The 22,099-nt window shown below is 37.5% G+C and overlaps 2 protein-coding genes and 1 non-coding gene across 3 annotated transcripts; 2 read left to right on the top strand and 1 right to left on the bottom strand.

The window, feature by feature from the left end:
• The first annotated feature begins 1,958 nt into the window (after nucleotides 1–1,958).
• Nucleotides 1,959–2,065, top strand: LOC114172945. The gene has a single exon (XR_003602434.1). It is a non-coding gene; the product is annotated as a small nucleolar RNA R71 (small nucleolar RNA).
• A 410-nt stretch (nucleotides 2,066–2,475) lies between these two features.
• Nucleotides 2,476–3,206, top strand: LOC114172944 (LEAF RUST 10 DISEASE-RESISTANCE LOCUS RECEPTOR-LIKE PROTEIN KINASE-like 1.5). The gene has a single exon (XM_028057117.1). It carries the CDS (start codon nucleotides 2,478–2,480, stop codon nucleotides 3,204–3,206), a length of 729 nt encoding a protein of 242 aa, XP_027912918.1. The 5' UTR covers nucleotides 2,476–2,477.
• A 10,347-nt stretch (nucleotides 3,207–13,553) lies between these two features.
• LOC114172943 (TMV resistance protein N-like) lies at nucleotides 13,554–17,207 on the bottom strand. The gene is made up of 7 exons (XM_028057116.1): nucleotides 17,184–17,207; nucleotides 16,813–17,006; nucleotides 16,540–16,712; nucleotides 15,628–16,409; nucleotides 15,273–15,545; nucleotides 14,416–14,553; nucleotides 13,554–14,000 (listed from the first exon to the last, which is right to left on the bottom strand). The coding sequence occupies exons 1-7, from the start codon at nucleotides 17,205–17,207 to the stop codon at nucleotides 13,554–13,556; spliced, it is 2,031 nt and encodes a 676-aa protein (XP_027912917.1).
• Nucleotides 17,208–22,099: the final 4,892 nt, after the last annotated feature.

Here is a 22,099-nt window from a genome sequence, read left to right as displayed (position 1 = left end):
ACCGTGGCCAAATGACCAAAATAACCGCGGCAGAAAGTCTTTCCTGCACTGGTGCCATCACAACAAAATTGACTGGGAAAATGAATTTGTCAACTTTAACTAAGACATCATCTACCACACCATATGGATACTTCATAGATCTGTCAACTAACTATAATGTCATCCTTGTAGGCTTTACTTCTCTGTTTTATTTACATGCTCATTTTTATTTTGCTCTTCCTTTCCCTCACACTCATTCTTTTCTTTTGGATTAATTCATCTTTTGGTCCTCTAATTATGATGTGGGGTTCATTTTGGTCCCTTAATTTTTTTGAGGTTCAATTTAGTCCTCGACGTTAACAATGTTAAAAAATTAATGGCAGACTGTTTTAATGTGATAGTGTGGTATCTGTGCAGTAGGTGGCAGTGTATTGAGATTGGGTGATGTGGATTTGAGTTAAAAAAATTAACATTGTTTTGAAAGGGTGTAAATCTGTTAGGGTTAGGGTTCTTTGAAAATAGGGAATTGAAGAACAAATTGGGGGATTTGGTGGAGAAGCATAATCAATCCGAGAAAAACCAAACGAAGGAGAGGGATTCGAAGACGAAGTGTTCGCTGTCGTCTTGGCTATGGATTCGAAGACGAAGTGTTCGCTGCCTACAGTTGCAATATGGTGCTCCACCATGAGAGGAAGAACCACCACCGTGAGAGGAAAGCCACCATCATGATTGGATGAGCTTGGATTTTGCCTTTTCCGCGAATTACACGACCAAGAAGAAGAAGAATGCCCCCTTAATATCATTCACAATCAACGCACCAAATGTCAAAGAACTCCTGCACAAAGAAGATGAATTGTGAAATTAGGGCTAACCAATTCTCCCTCCATATACTTCTATGCCACCTCATCACAGTACATTGATGCCCAACTATTAAAAAACCTGCCACGTTTCTGTTCCAAAGTGACACAGTTGCACTATTCTGATGTTGTTTAACCAAAGATAACAAGAGGTACCAAATTAAATTGTTTTAAAAAACTGGAGGACTAAATTGAACCTCACAAAAATTAGTGGACCAAAATGAAACATACATCATAATTAGAGGACCAAAAGATGAATTAAGCCTTTCTTTTTCACTCGCTTTCTCCTTCAACACTTCCTCTTCAACAACCAAGTTATCTCCAATCCCTCTTCCCACAATCTTCCCACTTCCGGTGGTAATTGATTTATAGTGCTCCTCGGAATTGGTCTGTGTGTTGGCTGAAAAGTGACTTGTCTACTGATCTGATAACTGTTTTGCCAACTGTCCAACCTGTGTTTCAAAGTTCCTGATTGAAGCTTCTGTATTATTTTGATTAGTCAAAGAAGCTTTCATAAACTTTTCTAGAGTATGCTCCAGTTTAGTTGTTCTATCATGCACAGAAGGATAATGTTGTTGTTGTTGTTGATAAATAGGTTGTCTATTTGAAGGACCAACATCTTTCTTTCATCCAAAATTCTAATTTAAATTATTTCTCCACCACTATGGAAAGTTATTATTGTTGGAGAAATTTTCTGGTCTTCCTTGGTTACTCACATATTGAATTTCTCCTTGTGAGCTACTCTGATAAGAACAATGATCGTTTGGATGATCGCCTCCACAAAAGTCACATCTCATGGATTATTGATGACTAGGAAAGGATTGCACAACTTGTAACTGCTCAGGTAATTTAGACATTTGCTTGGTTAGTGCTTCAATCTGCTGAGTCTGAATTTTATTGAGCTAATATTACATTTGTAGTACTGAGATCAAGCACTCCTTTCTGTTGAACGATTTGTCTATTATGTTGAGCTTGATGATCTGTGGATGCTAATGCCTCAATGATTATTGTTGCTTGCTCCGCTTCTACACTCATCATTGCTCCTCCAACTGCTGCATCTAATATCATGTTAGTATCAGGCCTCAGACCATTGCAGAAAATATTCAACTGGCAATATCTTCAAATCCATGATTCAGGCATCTCCTCAATATAGAATTGAACCGCTCCCAAGCTTCACAAAATGGCTCATCTGGTCCTTGCCTAAACATCGAAATATCAGCTTTGGCTTTGATGTAGCGAGATGGTTGAAAGAATTTGTTCAAGAATTTGTCTTCTACATCATTCCAGTTGTTCAAGCTCTGATTTGGATGTGACTTAAGCCATTCCTTTGCTTTGCCTACCAGTGAAAAAGGAAACAAACACATGTATACATGATCAAGACACCAGTGCAGGAAGGGCCTTTGGCAGCGGTTATTTATCATATTCTGCACCGGTTCGCGAACCGAAGCATATTGGGGCGAGGTCAAAAGAGCACAGCTTTTGGCCTCGATTAAGGCCCGAAGCCATAGAGTGCCCTGCTGCCTCGGTTCAGACGAACCCGAGGCCATAGAGCCCACCTTTTGGCCTCGATTTTCTGTGCCACCCGAGGCCATATGAGCTGCTTTTTTTTTTTTTTTAAATTCGAAACCCTCTCTCTCGTCCATGTCTTCCTCCATCGTCATCATTTTCCTCTTCCTCTCCCTCTTCAGACCCTGCAACACTCAAACATGCTCTTCCAATAACACAAACCCGTGTCCTCCGTTCTCCTCTCACCCTCCTTTCCCTTTCTCCTCCACACCAGGCTGTGGCCACCCCTCCTTCCATATAACCTGTTCCAGCCCCCATTCTTTCATCTCCATCAACAACCTCTCCTTCTCCATACTCTCCTACAACTCCAACACCTCCTCCATAACCCTCTCCCCTCGCCCTAACCCAACGCCCCACCCCAACTGTCCCTCCTTCTCCTTCATTCCTACCCGCCACATCAACCTCTCCGCCACCCCCTTTCGTGTCTCAGCCGCCACGTGCTCCCGCCTCTCCTTCCTCCGCCCCTGCTCGCCGCCTTCCCTCCCTAACTGCTCCCACTGCCCCTCCCAGTGCCACCTCATCAAATCTCCCTCCCACCTTCTCCCTGACTGCAGATCCACCCACCACTCCCCTCAGTACTCAGACTCCCCCTGCCTCACCGACATCCTCGGCTTCCTCCAACAGTTCCTCAAGAACGGAATCCAACTCGACTGGGACCAGAGCCGTGACCCCTACTTCACTAATTGCACCATCTGCCGTGCCAACAACAGCACCTGCGGGTTTGGGTCCCTCTACCTCGCGCAGCTCCGCGACGGCTGTTCTGGTTGTTGCTGCCGCTGGTTTTGCTCCTGCAGAGAGAAATAGAGGAGAGAAATGGAGGAGCTGCGCGCGCGAGGAAGAAAGGGGCTGCAGTTTTGAGCCCTAATTAAACACTATGGCCTCGGTTCAATTTAGAACCGAGGCATATACCCCCTTTTGCCTCGGGTCCCCACCACCCGAGGCCTAATAGGGCTTTTGGCTTCGGGTTTTTTACAACCGAGGCCTATAAGTCAAAACGAGAATGGCATTTTTGAAATTTTGGGCATCCTTTTTGGCTTCGGGCCTTCTTAACCGAGGCCTAACAGGGCTTTTGGCTTCGGGTTTTTTACAACCGAGGCCTATCACTGGTTTTGGCTTCAGGTTGTTGGGGAACCGAGGCATAAAAGTTGCCAATAATTGCAAAATTGCCACCGCGCCATTATAGGCTTCGGTTCCTGGCCAACCGAGACCTATAAGGCGAGGTAAAAATCCAATTCTGCACTAGTGAGATCTCCTTCCTCAAAGCCCACGGTTCGAACCAGTTCATAGAATGTGGAGAGATGAGTATATGGATCTTCATTATGCATTCTAGTGAACTGATGAGAATTGATTAAGCTGAGGAAAGCTAGCTTCATCTCCAATGCTTTGGTAGTGGCTGGTATTGCTATGCTAGAAAAAAATATCTTGGCCCTTGTTGCATAGCATAGTCTCCAAGTGTTCTTCTGGTTGGAGTTGGTCCTTGATTCTCCATATTTTCTGCTTCTTGATGTGTGGTGAGAGTACTGGAAGATTCTTCCTTTGTTTTCCTTGCTTTTTTTTTTGCTTTTGCCTCTATTTCTTCTAGATATCTTTTCTATCTCCAGGTCAAATGCTAATTGATCTTCAGGAACCCGACCTCGTAAGAACATAAATGAAAACTGCTCAATCAAGGATTAGTACAAAGGAGGAAATTGAATAAACTATCTAATTAAGAAAATATACACAAAGCTGGATGAGATAACTAAAAATTTCAAAAGAACACCGTTCCCCGGCAACGGCGCCAAAAATATTTGTTGATCTCTTGGCAAGCGTACCAAAAATCAACTGTAGTATAATTATTTTAAGTAAGAGTGTCGAACCCACGAGGAACAGATTCAGTGAAAATAGATAATTATCTTAATCAACATATGTACAAAGATTTTAATTTGATTTATCATTGACTATTGCATAAAATTAATACAGTAAAAGCGGAAAAGTTTAGAAAAATTCAGTAAAAGAAACTGTGATTGAATTTCATTTATATCCCTTGTTTGTAATCTGGATGAATATAATACATAACATCTGAAAATACCAATATTGATGCAACACCCAATAATCATTTATACCGATTCCTCGCATATAAAATTCATAAGATTAGTTCCCTGAATATTGATTCCTCATATATTCAGCAAAGTATCCAGCATTACAATCGAGTGTTATAAGCAATTAATATATTGAGATCTATTCCTAGCATCATAGTATATCAAGTATCATGCAATTGATATATTGAGATCTATTCCTAGCATCATAGTATATCAAGTATCATTGTTCAAATCGGATTTTCAAAAAATACTTTCCAGTCAAATCTAAAAAACAAAATCGGGACAGCTATTGATCAGATAGAATCAAGCATTAAGAATAGAACAATAATACCAACATAATAGAAATGCTATATATAAATATCATCATATTACATCCAAGTTTGAGTCGATTGCATTCAATCCCAAGGAAAGAGATTAGCCACTTATGGTAGCCATCAAAACCTAAGAACTAGAAAAGAAGAACAAGAAAATGAAGATCTCACTGGTGTGTGATGCTCCAGAACTCGTACAGATGTGCTAACTAAGGATCCCTCTACTCTTCTAATTCAAGGAGTATATATACTCCACGAAGTCTCACTTAAGTCGGTCATTCTCGCTTAGGCGAGATAGAGTTCTCCAGGTTGAAGAAAGGTCTCGCTTGGGCGACCACATTCTCGCTTGAGCGAGAATTGCAAAGATGATGATGGCTTCTTCACGAACTCTAGCTTAGGCGAGCTCAAGCTCGCTTTAGCGAGAAAGGCGATAAGTGATGATTTCTTTTGCACAAGATCTCGCTTAGGCGAGATCCTTCTTCACTTAGGCGAGATTAGCGGCCTAAGCTCTCGCTTGGGCGAGATTGCTTTGGTTTGAGCAACCTTGGGCAACATTTGATTGCAATAGTGGAAGCATGTGATTGAAATTCATTTGTCTTAGATTTAGGGAGAATCAATGTGAAATAACACAAATTACAAACAGAAGTGTCAGAGTTCTCTATGAATCTTTACTAATTTTTGGCACTTATCGTATGGTAAGCTTGTAATTTGAATTAAAAATGTTCATGTTTTTAATTTTGAATGATAATATAATGATTGAAGGAGATCATTTCAATAGCAAAATTATAGGGATAGGAAAGTCGTTGGTCTAATGATGTTTCTCTTCTTGGTGACGACCATCCTTATTGCTTGGCTCATTCAGTGTAATGATGGAAATAATGGAAATAAAGTAACACACTAAGTTAAATCAAGGAAATAACTATGTAGTATTACTTACTACTGTAAAGAAAAAAACCAAGGAGAAGGTTACTAATAAAAGCAATATCCAGAGGAATAGGAAGAGACAATATTGAATAGAGACCAAATTCACACCCTCCCTCCTTATGCTAATGAGCTATATATTTAGTTAATGCCCTACACCTTTTACCCAAACCACGTGAGTTTGTTACACTTCCATATTTGCCAGCTGTTTTGGTTGTATATTCCCACTAACCGTTTCCAATTCTATCCTTACCTCCTTTTCTAATATAAAATTACCACCCCCATTAAAAGTAACCTTGTCCCCAAGGTTAATATCAAGATATTTCTATTGAAATTGTGGCAAGTCTTCCCATGTAGCAAGTATCTCATCCTTGCCTTCCCATTGAATTAAGACTTGTTGCATGTATTGATTACCTTTTACGATCACTTTGGATTGCAACATAGTCATAGGTTGCAACTTCTTTATTAGTGGAGACAGTGGCCCACTGACATTTATGATCATATTATAAAATTGAATTGAAGGTGATAGTTGAGATTTTTCACCATGTAAAGTAACAAATTGGCCATTCACGTAAAATTTTAATGTCAAAGTCCGAAATAGTTTTACCAAGCGTGGCTAACCAAGCTACTCCAAGTACAAGGTCTACATTCGTAACGGGAAGAAGATATACCGGAAGATGTAAAACATGCCCTTGAATTTGAACCTCCATAGGATTTATCATCCCTTCCACGTTCACGAAATGACCATCGCCAATCAGGACCTGTAATCAACAAGTTGGTTCGATATGGAATAGCAAATAATATGCAATTCTAGGGTGTAAAAAATTTGCAGAACTCCCACTATCCAGAAGTATTCGAATTTGCATTTGACTAATAGTTCCCTGAAATCTCATGGTTTTGATTCCTAAACATCCGTTCAATGCATTAAAAGAGAGATGATCCTCTAAAGAAGCTTGCTAAGTAATCTCATGCTCCTTATCAGGGGGTCAGGGTCGAACAAGGTAGGTGCATCGTTTGCAACCTATAACAAGTAAAGTTGCTTATTGGGACACTGATGGGTAGGTGTAAATGGGGCATCGCAGGTGAAACATAACCCTTTTTCACGCCACAAATGCATCTCTGCCGAAGAGAGTTTTTGAACATTAGACGTTGTGGGTTTTTTGTTGAAGTGATGACCCGACAACAAGGGAAGGTAATAAAGGGGGTAGACTCGTATTTTTGAGTGTTTGGTGGGTCATGGCAAGAGTATTGTTGGAAGATGTCTGTAAGAACTAAGAAAATTAAGTAAATAAATAAATATTTATTTAATAAATGTGAGGGAAGCAATCTATAAAGTAATTAATGTAGAGAATTATGACAAAGGAATAATGGTAGCTCAAGTAGTTAGACACGCTTGGTGCATTTGAGAGGGACTTGGGTTCTTTTCTTACGTATGCCATTAATGTGATATTTTAATTATTTAATTTATTGTGGCCGCATATATGAACACGTGGCATGATGGTATGAGTATATGTGTGCATGATTGTCAAGAAACATCTATAGGCTGATGGTTGTGCATATGCCTGATAATTCGGTGGATGCGAGTTCAAACCTTTGCTAGCATAAAATAGATATTTTTATGCTTGGATTACTTTTGGCTACATTAGTAAGTGATCAAGAAACCCTAGCCGTCTCTAAAGAAGCTGGAGAGGTAAGGATCATGGCAATTGATTAGCTGAAACCACGTGTGGTTGCCTAAGAGGGTTTTACAGAACATGCAATTGTGTTATATATTGATGCATGAAAGTCTTCTACTGAACCAAATTCTTTTATCGTTTAACCTCTTGATGTTTGTTGTATGTGATTTAGAGAGAGTATGTGTACACTTGTGGTTTCTGTTGTATTGAGTACTCTATGTAACTCCATCACTGCTATGATTATTATGATTCTTTTATTTTTTTTTACTTGCCAAGATGTTTAGAGTTTTTCTCCTAAATGCGGCACAATTATTACTATTACTATATTTATTATTATTATTATTTATATATTATTATTACTAGTTATTATTATTATTTTTATTATTATTAATATTATTATTATTATTATTATTATTTTATCTACTACTATTATTAATATTTTATTATTATTATTATTATTTTATTATTAGTATTATTTTTATTATTATTTTTACTATTATTAATATTATTAATATTATTATTTTTATTATTTTTATTATTTATGTTATTATTTATATATTTTTATTAGTTATTATTTTTATTTTTATTTTTACTATTACTATTATTATTATTATTATTATTATTATTATTATTGTCGCGATGGGACAACGAACCAACAATTAAATTTGAAAAAAACAGAGTTTGGAGTCGCCACCATAGTTATTATAGGAAACTATGGAAAACCATAAAAAAAGAGCAAGGTCTGCGAAAAATCAGAATCAGAATTTGGGTCCGGAAGTCGGTTACGCGTGGGGAAGGTATTAGCACCCCACAACGCCCGTCCTAAGACGGTACCTTTAATCAAATGTGCAAAAAGTTATGTGGTTTTTTTAAAATATTTAATTTTCCCCAAAAATATTAATAAAAAAATGTATACAAAACAACAAAACTATTTTTTTGATTTTTTGGGCCCGACGAGGATCAATCCTCGCTCCTACGTATCTCCATGTGAATGGAGAATCAGGGTTACGTAGTTCTTTTGAATAATTTATTTGGAAAATTATTTGAAAATGGTATAATTTGTTTTATAATTTTGAAAATATTTTTATTTAAATTTTAGTATTATTTTAAAATTGGTGTCATTCGACTCGAGCGGCCGGATAGACACTTCAAATAAATTCTTTTTTTTTTCTAATCTTTTATTTTTTATTTTTTTAATCATTTATAAATTTTTAATATCTTTTTTAAAGTTATTTTAGAGTAGTTGTGGATGTCATTGCGACGTGAGCAACCAAATAGATATAAAAGAGTAAACAAAGAAAGTTATATTTTATTTTTAGATCATCTGGATATATTTTTTGAAAAAGTAAAAGTCTAAATTGGATATCAGGCGACGCGAGCGGCTGGACAGACAATAAAGAAAGGGGAAAAATATTTTTTATGATTAAAAAAAAGAATGAAAATTGAAAAAAAAAAACTAAATCAAAAGATGAAAGAATTGAGAGGGACGTACCTTAAAAAGTTTTCAATATCTCCTCACCTTTTCTCTTTTGTTTTTTCTTATGCTTCCTTTTCTAATATTTTTGTCTTTGTTTTTCCAATAGAAATAAAGATGAGAGGTGTCTGTGGGTGGTAATGAGAGAAAGAGAGTGTAGAGAATGTTTTCTTCTTTTTTTCTACGTCCTTTAATATGTTTTTTTAAGAGAGATAAGAAATGAGGTGTGTATGTGGGAGTCGTGATGGGAAAGAATTAGAGAAGTGTAGAGAATGTTTTTTTTTTTTTTTTCGGTTATGATAGAGTGCATATTTATACTTGCACCTTACAATATCAATGCAATCTCAGCCTTAATTGTAATGATAAATATAAGGAAGAAATGGTTATGATAACAACACATTATGAGAATCAAATCATAGTAAATTAGAGCACAAAATCAATCCCAAATTAGTAATATTGATTCTAACCATTAACAAACCAGAGCACAAAATCAATCTCAATTAGTAATATTGATTATAACCATTTGAAGAAATATTTCTTTTAATTATTAGAATATTACTAATTTCTCTTCCAGGAACAAGGGTAGAAAGCAGGTTGAGTTGCTGGGCTCATGAGAAGGAGTGCGATAATTAATAACAAATTGGGTTCTTCCCTCTTTATTCCTTTTTTTTTTCTTTTTTTTCATCTCTCTTTTTTTTTTCTTTTTTTTTGTCTAAAATTAAAGTTTGAAAATCTTTGAAGAAAATAATGTTTCACATTTTTTTTATTTTTTAAATTTTTTTGAAAATAAATTTATTTACCCGGACAAAATTGGGTGTTGACAATTATTATTATTCTTATTATTTTATTTTACAATTATTATTAATATTTTGTTATTATTTTATTATTTTATTATTATTATTATTATTATTATTATTATTATTATTCCTATTATTATTTTTATTTTATTTTATTTTACTATTGTTTTATTCTTATTGTTATTATTATCATTTTTTGATTTTATTTATGATTTTTTTATCATTATTATTCTTTTATTATTATTGCTTTGTTTTGTTATTATTATTATTATTACTTTGCTATTATTGTTATAACTTATTAGTATTATTGTTTTATTATTATTATTATTGTTTCATTTTATTTTATTTTATTATTGTTTTCATTATTATTATTATTATTATTATTATTATTGTTTTATTTTTTTATTATTATTATTGTTGTTGTTGTTTGTTTTATTATTATCATAATTATTGTTTTATTGTCCGTGCGATATTTTGGGGCAAGAGTTATATATTCTTCCTGCTTTTGTGTATTGTTTGGTTGTTCAGGATTGTGTTGGACTATGATCCAGTCATGTGATTATGACTGGATAAACATATTTCATGTTATGGATTGTAGTATAGTGCTTGAGGTTCTTTGGAACTTGCTTCAAAGTGCCAAAAACTAGTAGCAGTGACGTTACTGGTGTGGCGCCTAGCGGCTTGGGGTGTGCAGCCTGGCGGCATATGGAAAGCGTATGGCGCCTAGTGACGTGAGGTGTCTGCCAGGCGGTCTGGATCCAAGTTCTGCCTAGCAACTCGAGAGGTGCGCCAAGCGAATTTAGGTGCAGAGTTGGATCACGAGGAGGATTCCTGCACCGCTTTGGATGGAGGTCATGAGGCGATGCTTTGTTGGGGCCCCAGTTACGAGTATAACTTGTATTAGGGTAACACGTGGCCACTCAAGGTTGTAACCTGGTGGTTTTGGAAGTCCAGTGGAGTGTGCGAGATCGTGGCTCATACGGTGAGGTTTCAGAAGATTACCCTCTTAAGTGTAACTGATTGAGTTTGGTAGTCTGGGGTCAACAACGGACTGCGATTCCTTTTGGGGAACTCCACTTGGTGTCGCGGATTGTGGTCGTGGCAATTTATTCCTACATGTGGACTATTAGGTGGTGGCTTGAGTCGGAGGGGAGAATAGACACTCGTGCAGCAAAGATCGATCAGTGTACTCATCAAAAGGTGTAGAATCAAGATGCGTCCAACATAAGGTTTAGGAGTTGAGGATTGAGGATTGGGGTGCTAACCTTGGTCATAGTTTGAATTGCTTTATTGCTTATGTGGTATTTATCTTTCTTGTATTTGAGCTCACCCTATTTGTGTGTGTTTGGCGATGATCATGTAACTTGTTACATGAGAGCAGTTGTGGATGGAGGTAAGCACGTGATACTTAGATTCAGAGTGGGGCCAACTACGGGAGTTTTTACTAGTTTTCTTCATGAACTATTTTGTAATTAATATTATGAACAATTAATCTTTGTAATAATTGAACGTCGTATGAATTTTATAATTGGCGCGTTGAAATAAAGTTTTAAATTTTTCCGCATTTTGGAAAAAAGGAATTATCATAAATGTGTATTTATACTTATATCTCTATTTTAATTATTTAAATTAGTAATATCCGGCCGAGATGTTACAATTTCGGTGACAAAACTGCATTCTTTCCAACAACATATTTTGCTTCATATAATTTGGCTAAGGAAACTACACGCAACATAGAAGTATGTTCCTAGACTATGACAACCCTCTGTATGTCAGATCTGAGACCACCGATGAAACAATCTAACAAAGCATCAGGAGTGATTCCATATATACAATTTGCCAGCGTAGTGAACTCTTGATGGTACTCTTGCACATACCCAGGTTGATTGAGCTTTAAAAGAGTAGATTGGGGAACTTTGTATGGTGAATTGCCAAATTCTAGTTCGATCGCATGAGTAAATCCCACCCATGACTGAAAGGGACTGTTCTTATCCATCATTTGGAACCAGGGTATATCAGCATCCATGTGAACAACAACAATGGTTAAACGTTGAGCATCCGAAATATCATAGTAAGTGAAAAGTTATTCAGCCTTAAAAATCCATTCAAGTGCATTAGATCCATTAAATCGAGGGAAATCCAGCTTGACATTTATAACCTAAAATGGAAGAGCATATGCGAGGATGCAACATCTGATTTCAAAGCGGCAAGACCAATCTCCATGTTCTCAAAACGCGTAACATAATCAGCATGGCGCAATTCCATCATTTTCATCATTTGTTTGACATCAGTTGATAAATTTTTAAGCTTTGCGGTAATGTCCTTCAAACGAGGGTTTTTCGCCATGGACAAAATCAATGAAAGCACCAATTGTAAAGATAGAAATAATGGAAATAAAGTAACACAGCAAGGTGAATCAAGGAAATAACTCTATAATATTATTTACTACTGTAAAGGAAGATACCAAGGAGAAGGTTTCTAATAAAAGCAACATAGAGAGTAATAGGAAGAGACAATATTGAATAGAGACCAAATTCACACCCTTCCTCCCTATGCTAATGACCTATATATTTAGTTATTGCCCCCACACCTTTTACCCAAACCACGCGATTTGTTACACTTCCTCATTTGTCAGCTGCTTTGGTTGCATATTCCCACCAGCCGTTTCCAATTTTATCCTTGCCTCCTTTTCTAATATAACATTCGGGTGAGGGACATTCTGGTTCTTTCATTGTGCGTAAGGTTTGAGACATTTTGTTTATTTATCAACTGAATTTAACATCAGTAGACAATGTGAAGATTATTTTTTCTTAGATATGGTCATGGATTGGTGGTCAAGAAGAAACTGTCTATCTGATATATGGTGAATCAAATGAGTTGAAAATGGGGCATTACCTCAAGCCAAAGGAAAATGCCTTGAATAAATTCACTACAAATAAAAATGGGCAAGGTATGACTTCTTCTAAGTTATTGTTCTTGTTTAAGAACAGAACAGGATCCCTTGAGTTATGGAATTAAATCCCAGTTTTTTTTTTTTATTATTTGTTTATTTTCATCGTTTTTCTGTTACTGTTGTGTAGAAGTGTACAGTTAATAAATTCAATGTTCATTTTATCCTGTTTCTCCCTCCTCACATTATACCTTGTTGGTCATCCTTGAGTTGTTTATTGTGTTTCCTTTCTAGTTGTTATTTGAGAATTTTTTTCCATTTTGAACATTATTAATTCACTATAAAAAGAAAAACACAGTTGATTTATTGTCTTCTTAAAATGTGTTAAGATTTGTTACCTATTGGCTTATGTGTTTGGTTCAACATAATATGTTATACAATTAGGATAGTAGCGTAGCCTGGTCCCTTTACTGAATTGAATGAACAGAATTAAATATCATCTTAACTACATTATTTACGTTCATCCTCTTTGTCTTGGTAATAATAAAATTAATATTGTAAAATCCATTTAGAGGAACAACTTCTTCTAGTTATTATTAAACAAGATTATCTACTAATTCCACGTATAAGTTAGAGTTTGTAATTTAAAGAATGTTCCTTATTTAGTCAGTTTTAGAAGATATAAAGTGTTGTCATGATTGTAATTACAAGAAATACAATGTTTTAAGTTAGAATGTCATAATGCAGTATTTCTTTTCGAGGACTTCTTAATAAATTATTATTATATGCTGCTAAAAGGTAAAAGAATTGAGAAAAGCAACAACCAGAAAGCAAATACAATAAATAGATCAAATAAAACCAAGGAAACACGATGCAAGGAGCGAGAAACAGGATAATAAACATGAATTTCTTAACTGTAACTATACAAATGAATTCCACTCAAGGACATAAGGATTAATTCCATAACTCAAGGGATCGTGCAGTTCTGAAAGAGGATAAATGACTTACAATTTTTTCATAAATCTAATTAGGGAATTTTTCTTTGACGGAGACTCCTTTTCTAAGTCATTTGATTCACCAAATATAAGATACACAATTGTTCTCCTCACTACCAATCCATCACCAAAAATCACGAAAATCTCAACCTTGTCTCCTGATCCTAAATTTGATATTATACCCTCCCAATCTTTATCGTTAAAGAAAATTACCGTGCCATGGTTGTGTATATGCAATGTGCACTTTGTATAATTAACAATTAAGACACTTCTAAGACCTTCGGTTGCCACAATTTCAGGGTTTGATAAATAAACTATACACAAAGCCATTCCCTTTATGTCACGATCCCGAGGCACAGTGAAAGAAACAGAATATCCCTCACCCATATGGGCCAAACAATTAGGATCATTGTCACCAGGAAGAGAAACTTCACAAGATTCACTTCCTGCAATTACCTGTATCATGAGATAAATAAGGACATGTTTAGTTAAACAAAAACAAATACATGATTAAAACAAATCTTGTTAATAGTTTTGTTCGGTATATATCACCATTTCTATATGGATTTAGAATGCGGTTCTGTTTTTGACTCTCTTAGTTATATTTCTACAATCATTAGGAAAAAAACAATCACAAAGCTAGTAAAGCAAGAAAGTGGAAATCAATTTGCTAGTACTTGGCTTAAGCATAATCACTTGGTTAGTTGGTTTTTAAAATCTGATACTTTTAGAAGAAGTTGTGTTCTTGTAGAAGTGCAGAGTGCTAAAAGTTTAGAACTGTAGTTTCTATTCATTAGGATTATTGTGTTCTCTTAATTAATAGCTACAATGGTGGTGAAAGTAATGAACAGAGGGAAAGTTAGAGAAGAACCTTGGAAATTCTATCACTGAAAGCATCGAAGAATTCTTTCCATCTTCCAACACCGATCGAAAAAGACCTGAAGTGCTGCTTTGAAGTGTGTGATTCTGTAATATTTACACCATATTCGACCAAAATATCTTGTACTTGCTGAGATAGTTGAAACTCCGTCTCACATTGCAACAAAACACTTCGAAGATTGACAAGGATCCTAAGTAATGGCGCAATGTCATCCCAACTATTAACTTCCACATCCATGAAAAAGGAATGATAATAAGATAGGGGGTTCATTGATGGCAACATCCAAGACCGAATGATAAAAGGAAAAAGATTATGTGATAATCCCTCAAATCCTCGTAGAGATAAATATCCAATACTTTTTGAGCTTACAATTGAAAAAGGAACTTGTTTCACAACTGTATTTTCAGTAATTAGTGTTATGAAGGATTCCATTTGCACTATATCTTTTTCCAATAGGTGAATCCTCGAACAACCAGAAAGAATGAGTGTTTTTAAAGATTTCAACATATATATCTCTCTGGGAAGATTCTTTATCCTTGTACAGTCCTTCAAATTTATAAGTGTAAGATTGCCGAGAGCTCCAATAGATTTGTGCACTTCGCACAATCTTGGGCAATCTTTGAGAATGAGGTGTTCAAGACTTGGTAGTCTCGAAAAGTCAGGGGTTTTTCTCAAGTACTTGGAGCGACTAAGATTAAGAACTTTTAGTCATGCCAAAACCTTCAAGAAGATAGTTTTTTTGGAAAATGTTAGAAAAGAAAGTGATGGAATAAAATAGTTGTAAGTGGAAACAAATACTATATTTATTTTGGGCAGAGGTTCAAAATAAAATGTCAAGTTATAAGAACCTGGGGTTCTTTCCAGACGAGTCGAGGAAGACGGTGTTTTAAATCAATGGCTATTGCATCATGTTGAAATCCAATAGGATGGTATTCTGAAGAAAACTTTTCCAACCTAATCAATCCCAGTTCCTTAGAGCGGTACTCACAATGTCCACCGAGTTTCATCCTTCTTATTGCGTCTCTTACCTCTAAATAATCACGTTCGAAGAAATCTTTTACAGTTGGAAACCATTTCGGAGGGAATCTCTGAATGAATTTTTTTTCCTGTGATGAAAATAGCTAAAAAACAAATATATTGCACATGAGAAAGCAAACACTTTTAAAAAGAAGTTTAAAAACAATAGATAAAGAATGTTCTTACAATATGCTCTAACAGTACATAATCTGCATCCATATCAAACCATAGTCGACTGGTCTTCTTAGCTTCCATTCCTGAAGTAATTTCGCCAATAATTTCTCTTGCCATTTCTCTTAGCAAAGGATGCAATCCAAACTTGTTGTTCTTTTTAACTATTATGAGGCTACGTTCTATGAGAATTCCTATTCCACTATCAGCGTCTACCCCACAACCATTAAGGATCTTTGTAACATAGGCTCTATCTTTACCAACAAAGAAACAATATATATCAAGGAATAAATTTCTTTCAATTTGATTAGGTAAACCTTCGAAACATATTTTCAATACTGGTAGAACGTCATGCTGGGGAGTTTTCCCTAATTTGAACAGTACTCTATGCCATTCTTCTTTCGTCCTTTCATATAAATAAGTTCCAATGACTTCAAGAGCCAGAGGTAGTCCTCCACAGTGAGTAACTATTGCTTTTGCAAGGTCATGGTATTCTTCTTTTGGTTTTGCTTCTCTAAATGCGTGCCAACTAAGAAGCTCAAGAGACTCTTTTGCGTTCAATAGATTTATCCGAAAAACAGCATTAACATCATGTGTCTTCAAAAGTTGTTCATGCTTAGTTGTAATTATTATTACAGTTCCTTTATCAAACCACAGAAGACTATCCGATAGGTTTATTAATAGAGAATGGTCATTCACATTGTCAAGTACAATGAGCACCCTTTTCCGAAAATGCCTTTCTCGAATATTTCTTCCCTTCTCAATGTTACGTACCTCTACCTTTGGTTTTAGGACATCTGAAAGAAGTTTTTCTTTAAAATGAAGCCATTTTTTTTTTATTATCTTGTGCAATATCTTCAACGAAAATTTTGTCCATGAATGAATCATGAATTTTATTGTAGATGGCTTTGGCTACAGTGGTTTTACCAGATCCTTCCATTCCACATATTCCTATCATACAAACTTCCGTGGAATTATTTTTGATAGTGTGAATCACATCTTCCACATGGGATTGTAATCCAACTGGAAATTTAGTAGCAGACAAGACTGGTAAATTAAGAACGCTCTTAACAATTTTGTCCACTAGTTCAGCATCACTCCTTCAAGTTTAATAACAACTATAGAAGAAGTCATGTACTGCAAAAGTTAAATTGCAGGCTCAAAATATGCATATTGAGTGAGTGAGCTATAGTAACTTACCTGTAATTGCTCTCATCCCAGCCAAAGAAATTTGCTGCTTTGGTGAGCGCGTGGCTCCACCTTGACATGCCATGCTCTAGTTGTTGAGCTGAAAATGTTTGTTTTGCAGTTGCTTTGAATGCTTCTCCAAAATCACCCTTCTGAAGACGCACATCAGATGGCTGAATCTCGTAGTTGTTGACAAACAAGTCTCTCTAGATAAACACTCTTTGTATTCAGATTTGTTGTGTCTTGAAATGAAACACTACATGGTCCTTTTATAGGCCTTTGGACATTACCCTTCAACTACATTCATTAAATATAACTACTACCAAACTCACAATTAATACAACAACTTCTAACTACCCACCTTCCAACTACCAACTACACACCTTCCAACTACCAACTACACACATTTAAGTTTACCTAACAAAATCCCCCCATAAACTTAAATGCTCTTCTTGTCCTTCATTCCAAGTATCATCTTGTTGTTCTCAAACAGAGAGGATGACAGCGGCTTTGTAAACATATCTGCAGCTTGTGCACGACTTTCAACGTGCTCCAACTCTACATTTCCTTCTTTCACTTGTTCTCGGATGAAGTGAAATCGAACGTCAATGTGCTTGCTTCTCTCATGATTGACCGGGTTCTTTGCCAATTCAATGGCCGACTTGTTATCAACTCGGATCACAGTCCCCTTTTCTTGCTTCAATTCCAGTTTGCTCAGAAGGTTTCTAAGCCAAACTGCATGGCAGACACTCCAGGATGCTGCAACGTACTCTGCTTCACATGTTGACAGTGTTACAATGGGCTGTTTCTTTGAAAGCCAGGTGAACGCTGTGCTCCCCATGAAGAATACATATCCAGACGTGCTTTTCCGGTCATCAACATCTCCACACCAATCACTGTCTGAGTAGCCAACTAGTCGGTAATCATCCGTCCTAGTATACATCAGACCAAGTGACACAGTTCCTCTCACATACCTTAAAATTCTCTTTAGGGCCTTCCAATGAGTATACCTTGGTTCTTCCATATACCGACTTGCTATTCCAACACTCAGCATTAAATCTGGTCTAGTATTTGTAAGATACCTGAGACTTCCAATCAGACTTCGGTATTTGCTCGCATCAACTCGGTCTCCATCTGTATACTTAGAAAGTTTTGTGCCCGGTTCCATAGGGGTGGAAACCGGGTTGCAACTCGTCATCTTGAACTTCTTTAAGACATCCTCAGCATACCTTTCCTGCGACACAAAGATACCGTCCTTCCCTTGAATGACTTCCAAACCAAGGAAATACTTCATAAGACCTAAGTCGGTCATCTCGAACTCCTTCTTCATCACTTCTTTAAATGCTTCAATTAGCTCAGCATTATTCCCCGTGAAGATAAGATCATCGACATAGAGGGCAATGAACATCACATCTTCTCCTTTCTTCTTTATGTAAAGAGCATGTTCATAAGGGCACTGCTCATACCCATTCTTCTTGAAGTAAGTGTCGATTCTTTCATTCCATGCTCGTGGAGCTTGCTTCAGGCCATAAAGTGCCTTCTTCAATCTCAACACTTTCTTCTCTTCGCCTCTTCGCATGTATCCAAGTGGCTGTTCAACATATACTTCCTCCTCCAAGACTCCATTCAGAAATGCTGACTTCACATCCATCTGCAAGATTGTCCATCTGTGTTGAGCTGCTAAGGAAATCAACAACCTGATTGTTTCCATCCTCGTCACTGGAGCGAATACTTCATCATAGTCTATTCCTTCCTTCTGCTTGTACCCCTTCACTACGAGTCGAGCTTTGTATCGCTCAACTTCTCCTTCAGCATTTGTTTTCTTCTTGTACACCCACTTTACGCCAATAGGCCGAGCTCCTTTGGGCAAATCGGTTAGCTCCCACGTGTTGTTGCGTTCGATTGCTCCGATCTCTTCATTCATTGCAATTTGCCACTTCTCCTCCTGCACGGCCTCTTCAAAGTTCAAGTCTTCCGAATCTGCCAAGAAACATACAACATGTACTTCGTCAGTCGAGTTGTATATGTCTTGCAAGCTTCGTGCTCTAGGCTGTAGAGGTTCATCTTCTTCATCAGAAGTCTCATGATCTCTCACAGCTGGTGGTGTATCTACTTCCAAACTTCTAGACTCCTTCTCCGAGTTGTTCCACTTCCACTCGCTCTCTTCATCAACTTGAACATCTCGGCTCATAATCACCTTCTTTGTTATTGGGTTGAACAACCTATACGCCTTGGTTTTTTCATCGTACCCAATAAACACGTACTTCTTGCTCCGATCTTCAAGTTTGGTCCTTTGTTGAGCTGGAACATGACCATAAGCAATGCTGCCAAACACTTTGAGGTGAGACACACTCGGCTTTCTTCCACTCCAGACTTCTTGTGGTGTCTTTTCGTTCAACTTAGCATGTGGACATCTATTTTGCACATAGATGGCACATTGCACTGCTTCCGCCCAGAACTCCTTAGGCAAGTTCTTGCTTTTCAACATTGTACGAACCATGTCAAGTATGGTTCGATTTTTCCTCTCAGCTACTCCATTCTGTTGGGGTGAGTATGGTGCTGTCAGAAATCTTCTTATTCCTTGCTCCTCACAATACTTCATGAGCTCGGATGAGATGAACTCGCCTCCTCGGTCAGACCTAACAGATTTGATAGGCATGCCGGTCTCCTTTTCAACCATTGCTTTGAACCTTTTAAACACTTGGAACACCTCGGATTTCTTCTTCAAAAAATACACCCATGTTTTTCTTGAAAAATCATCTATGAAAGAAATGAAATACCTTTTCCCACTGAAAGATTCAGGGGTAATTGGTCCACAAATGTCTGTGTGAATTAATCCGAGTTGTTCCTTTGCCCGGTACTCGGCAGTCCTCGGAAATGAGGTCCTTGGATGCTTCCCGAGCACGCACTCTTCACAAAATTTCTTTTCAAACTCCACCGTCGGGAGTCCTCGCACCATCTCCTTTTTCACCAACTCGACTAGTCCACCAAAATGCAAGTGGCCAAACCGGAAGTGCCACATCATAGCTTCATCCTTCACGTCAAGTTTCAAGCACCTCTCTTGGACTATTTTTAGGTCCAGCTTGTACATCCTGTTCTTCTTCATCTCTACTCGAGCAATCAATCGATCTGACTTATCTTTCAAGTATAGTACTCGATCTTTCATCAGAACCGAGTAGCCTTTCTCCATCAGCTGGCCCATGCTCAATATATTGCTCTTGAGATCGGGTACATAGTACACATCTCTGATTTCTCCAACTTGGTTGTTCTTTTGTAGGTACCAGATTGTACCCCGACCTTTTACTGCCACCTTTGATGCATCTCCAAATGATACGTGTCCAGCGTCAACTTTGGTGAGCTCCTTAAAAAGATTCTCGTCCCCACACATGTGGTTGCTTGCTCCTGTATCAAGGTACCAAACTGAGTTGTCAGAACAACTCGGACTTAGCTCGGCACCTGATCTCCTGGACATCATCAATATTCCTTCTTCCTCAGCGTCCTCAGAAAGGAAGTTCGTTTCCTTCTTGCTTTCAGATCGGCAATCCTTCGCGAAATGTCCAACCTTCCCACAATTGTAACATTTGACTCCTGAGTAGCAGTCTTTAGCAAAATGACCGTACTTACCACATTTGAAGCACTCAACTCCTGAGTTGTTCGAATGACCTCCTCGGCCTCTACCACCACGACCTCCAGCTTGTCCTCGTCCACGCCAATTTTGTTGGCCGACCTGTTCTTGACCTCTTTCATATCCTCCTCTGCCTCTACCACCTCGGCCTCGAGTGTTCTGAGTATAAGGAACCTTCTTCTCCCTAATGGTTGCCTTTGCTTGGAGTGCTTGATCAAGGGACTCCTCCTTCTTCTTCTTTCTCCGCTGCTCATGCGCTTCAAGCGACCCAGCAAGCTCTTCCACCGAGAGCGTTATCAAGTCCTTTGATTCCTCTATTGCGCAAACTATATTCTCGAAGTCGTCGGTTAACGACCTCAAGATTTTCTCCACCACTCGGCAAGCGGGCAGCGTCTCTCCATTTCTACCGAGCTGATTCGCTACGGTCTCAACTCGGGAGACGTACTCGGCAACCCCTTCATCTTCCTTCATCCTCATCCTTTCAAGCTCGCCTCTGAGAGTTTGAAGCCGAACTTGCTTCACACGGTTATCCCCTTTGTATGCCTTTTCCAGAATATCCCACGCTTCTTTTGAAGACGTAGCATTTGCTATCTTCTCAAAGCCGGACTCATCAACAGCTCGGTACAGCACGTACAAAGCCGTTTTGTCTTTTGCTCGTGTTGTTTTTAACGTAGCAATCTGGGCTATCGTCATTTCTCCAACATCCTCTGGTTCTTGGTGCCCATTTTCGACCACCTCCCATACTTCCTGGGAACCAAGGAGAGCCTTCATTTGCAGACTCCAGTTATCATAGCTGACGCCTTTTGATAACTTCGGCAGGGGCATGCTGTTAGCTAAGCTGGCCATCTCTATCAAACTCTCTAACTCACTCAAACACTCAGGCTCTCAAGCTCTGATACCAATTTGTTGACAAACAAGTCTCTCTAGATAAACACTCTTTGTATTCAGATTTGTTGTGTCTTGAAATGAAACACTACATGGTCCTTTTATAGGCCTTTGGACATTACCCTTCAACTACATTCATTAAATATAACTACTACCAAACTCACAATTAATACAACAACTTCTAACTACCCACCTTCCAACTACCAACTACACACCTTCCAACTACCAACTACACACATTTAAGTTTACCTAACAGTAATATACAGGCAGAACATGTCGACAATAAGTTTGGTGCCATTTGATGATTTGATGAAGCTGATGAAGACACCAAGCAGATTGAGAATAGGTTTTGGTGAAAACAACAATTGCTATCCGACAGAGATCGAGAATAGGTTGTTGGATGGGCATTGCGTTCGCTTCATTTTCGTGGTGAAGGTAAGTAGTGATTCCAACTGTAGAGAGAGCAGACTCGAGATGTGAAACAAATTTCTTACGGACGTCTTCTCCATGAAAGTTGATGATTACATCCAACATCAATGGGAGTTTGGATGATGAAGACGCAAAATCCATGGAAGCAATTCTTACGCTCATCAAGTGTCTGAAGAGAAACCAATAACCCAACAAATTCGAACATATGAGATTTGTTCAAACATTGAAGCAATAGAAACAAATAATACAACAAAGTCAAACATATGATCTGTACAGACAAAAAAGCATTCAAAGTACAGCAAAGCTTAATACTTTTTTTTTTTACTTGTGGAAGCGCATTAAGATATCAAGCCATTTAAG

This window comes from Vigna unguiculata, unplaced genomic scaffold, assembly GCF_004118075.2.
Source record: "Vigna unguiculata cultivar IT97K-499-35 unplaced genomic scaffold, ASM411807v1 contig_77, whole genome shotgun sequence".
Classification (NCBI taxonomy): Eukaryota; Viridiplantae; Streptophyta; class Magnoliopsida; order Fabales; family Fabaceae; genus Vigna; species Vigna unguiculata.
Note: the sequence above shows the minus strand (reverse complement) of the source record. Positions and strands in the feature narration are given on the sequence as shown.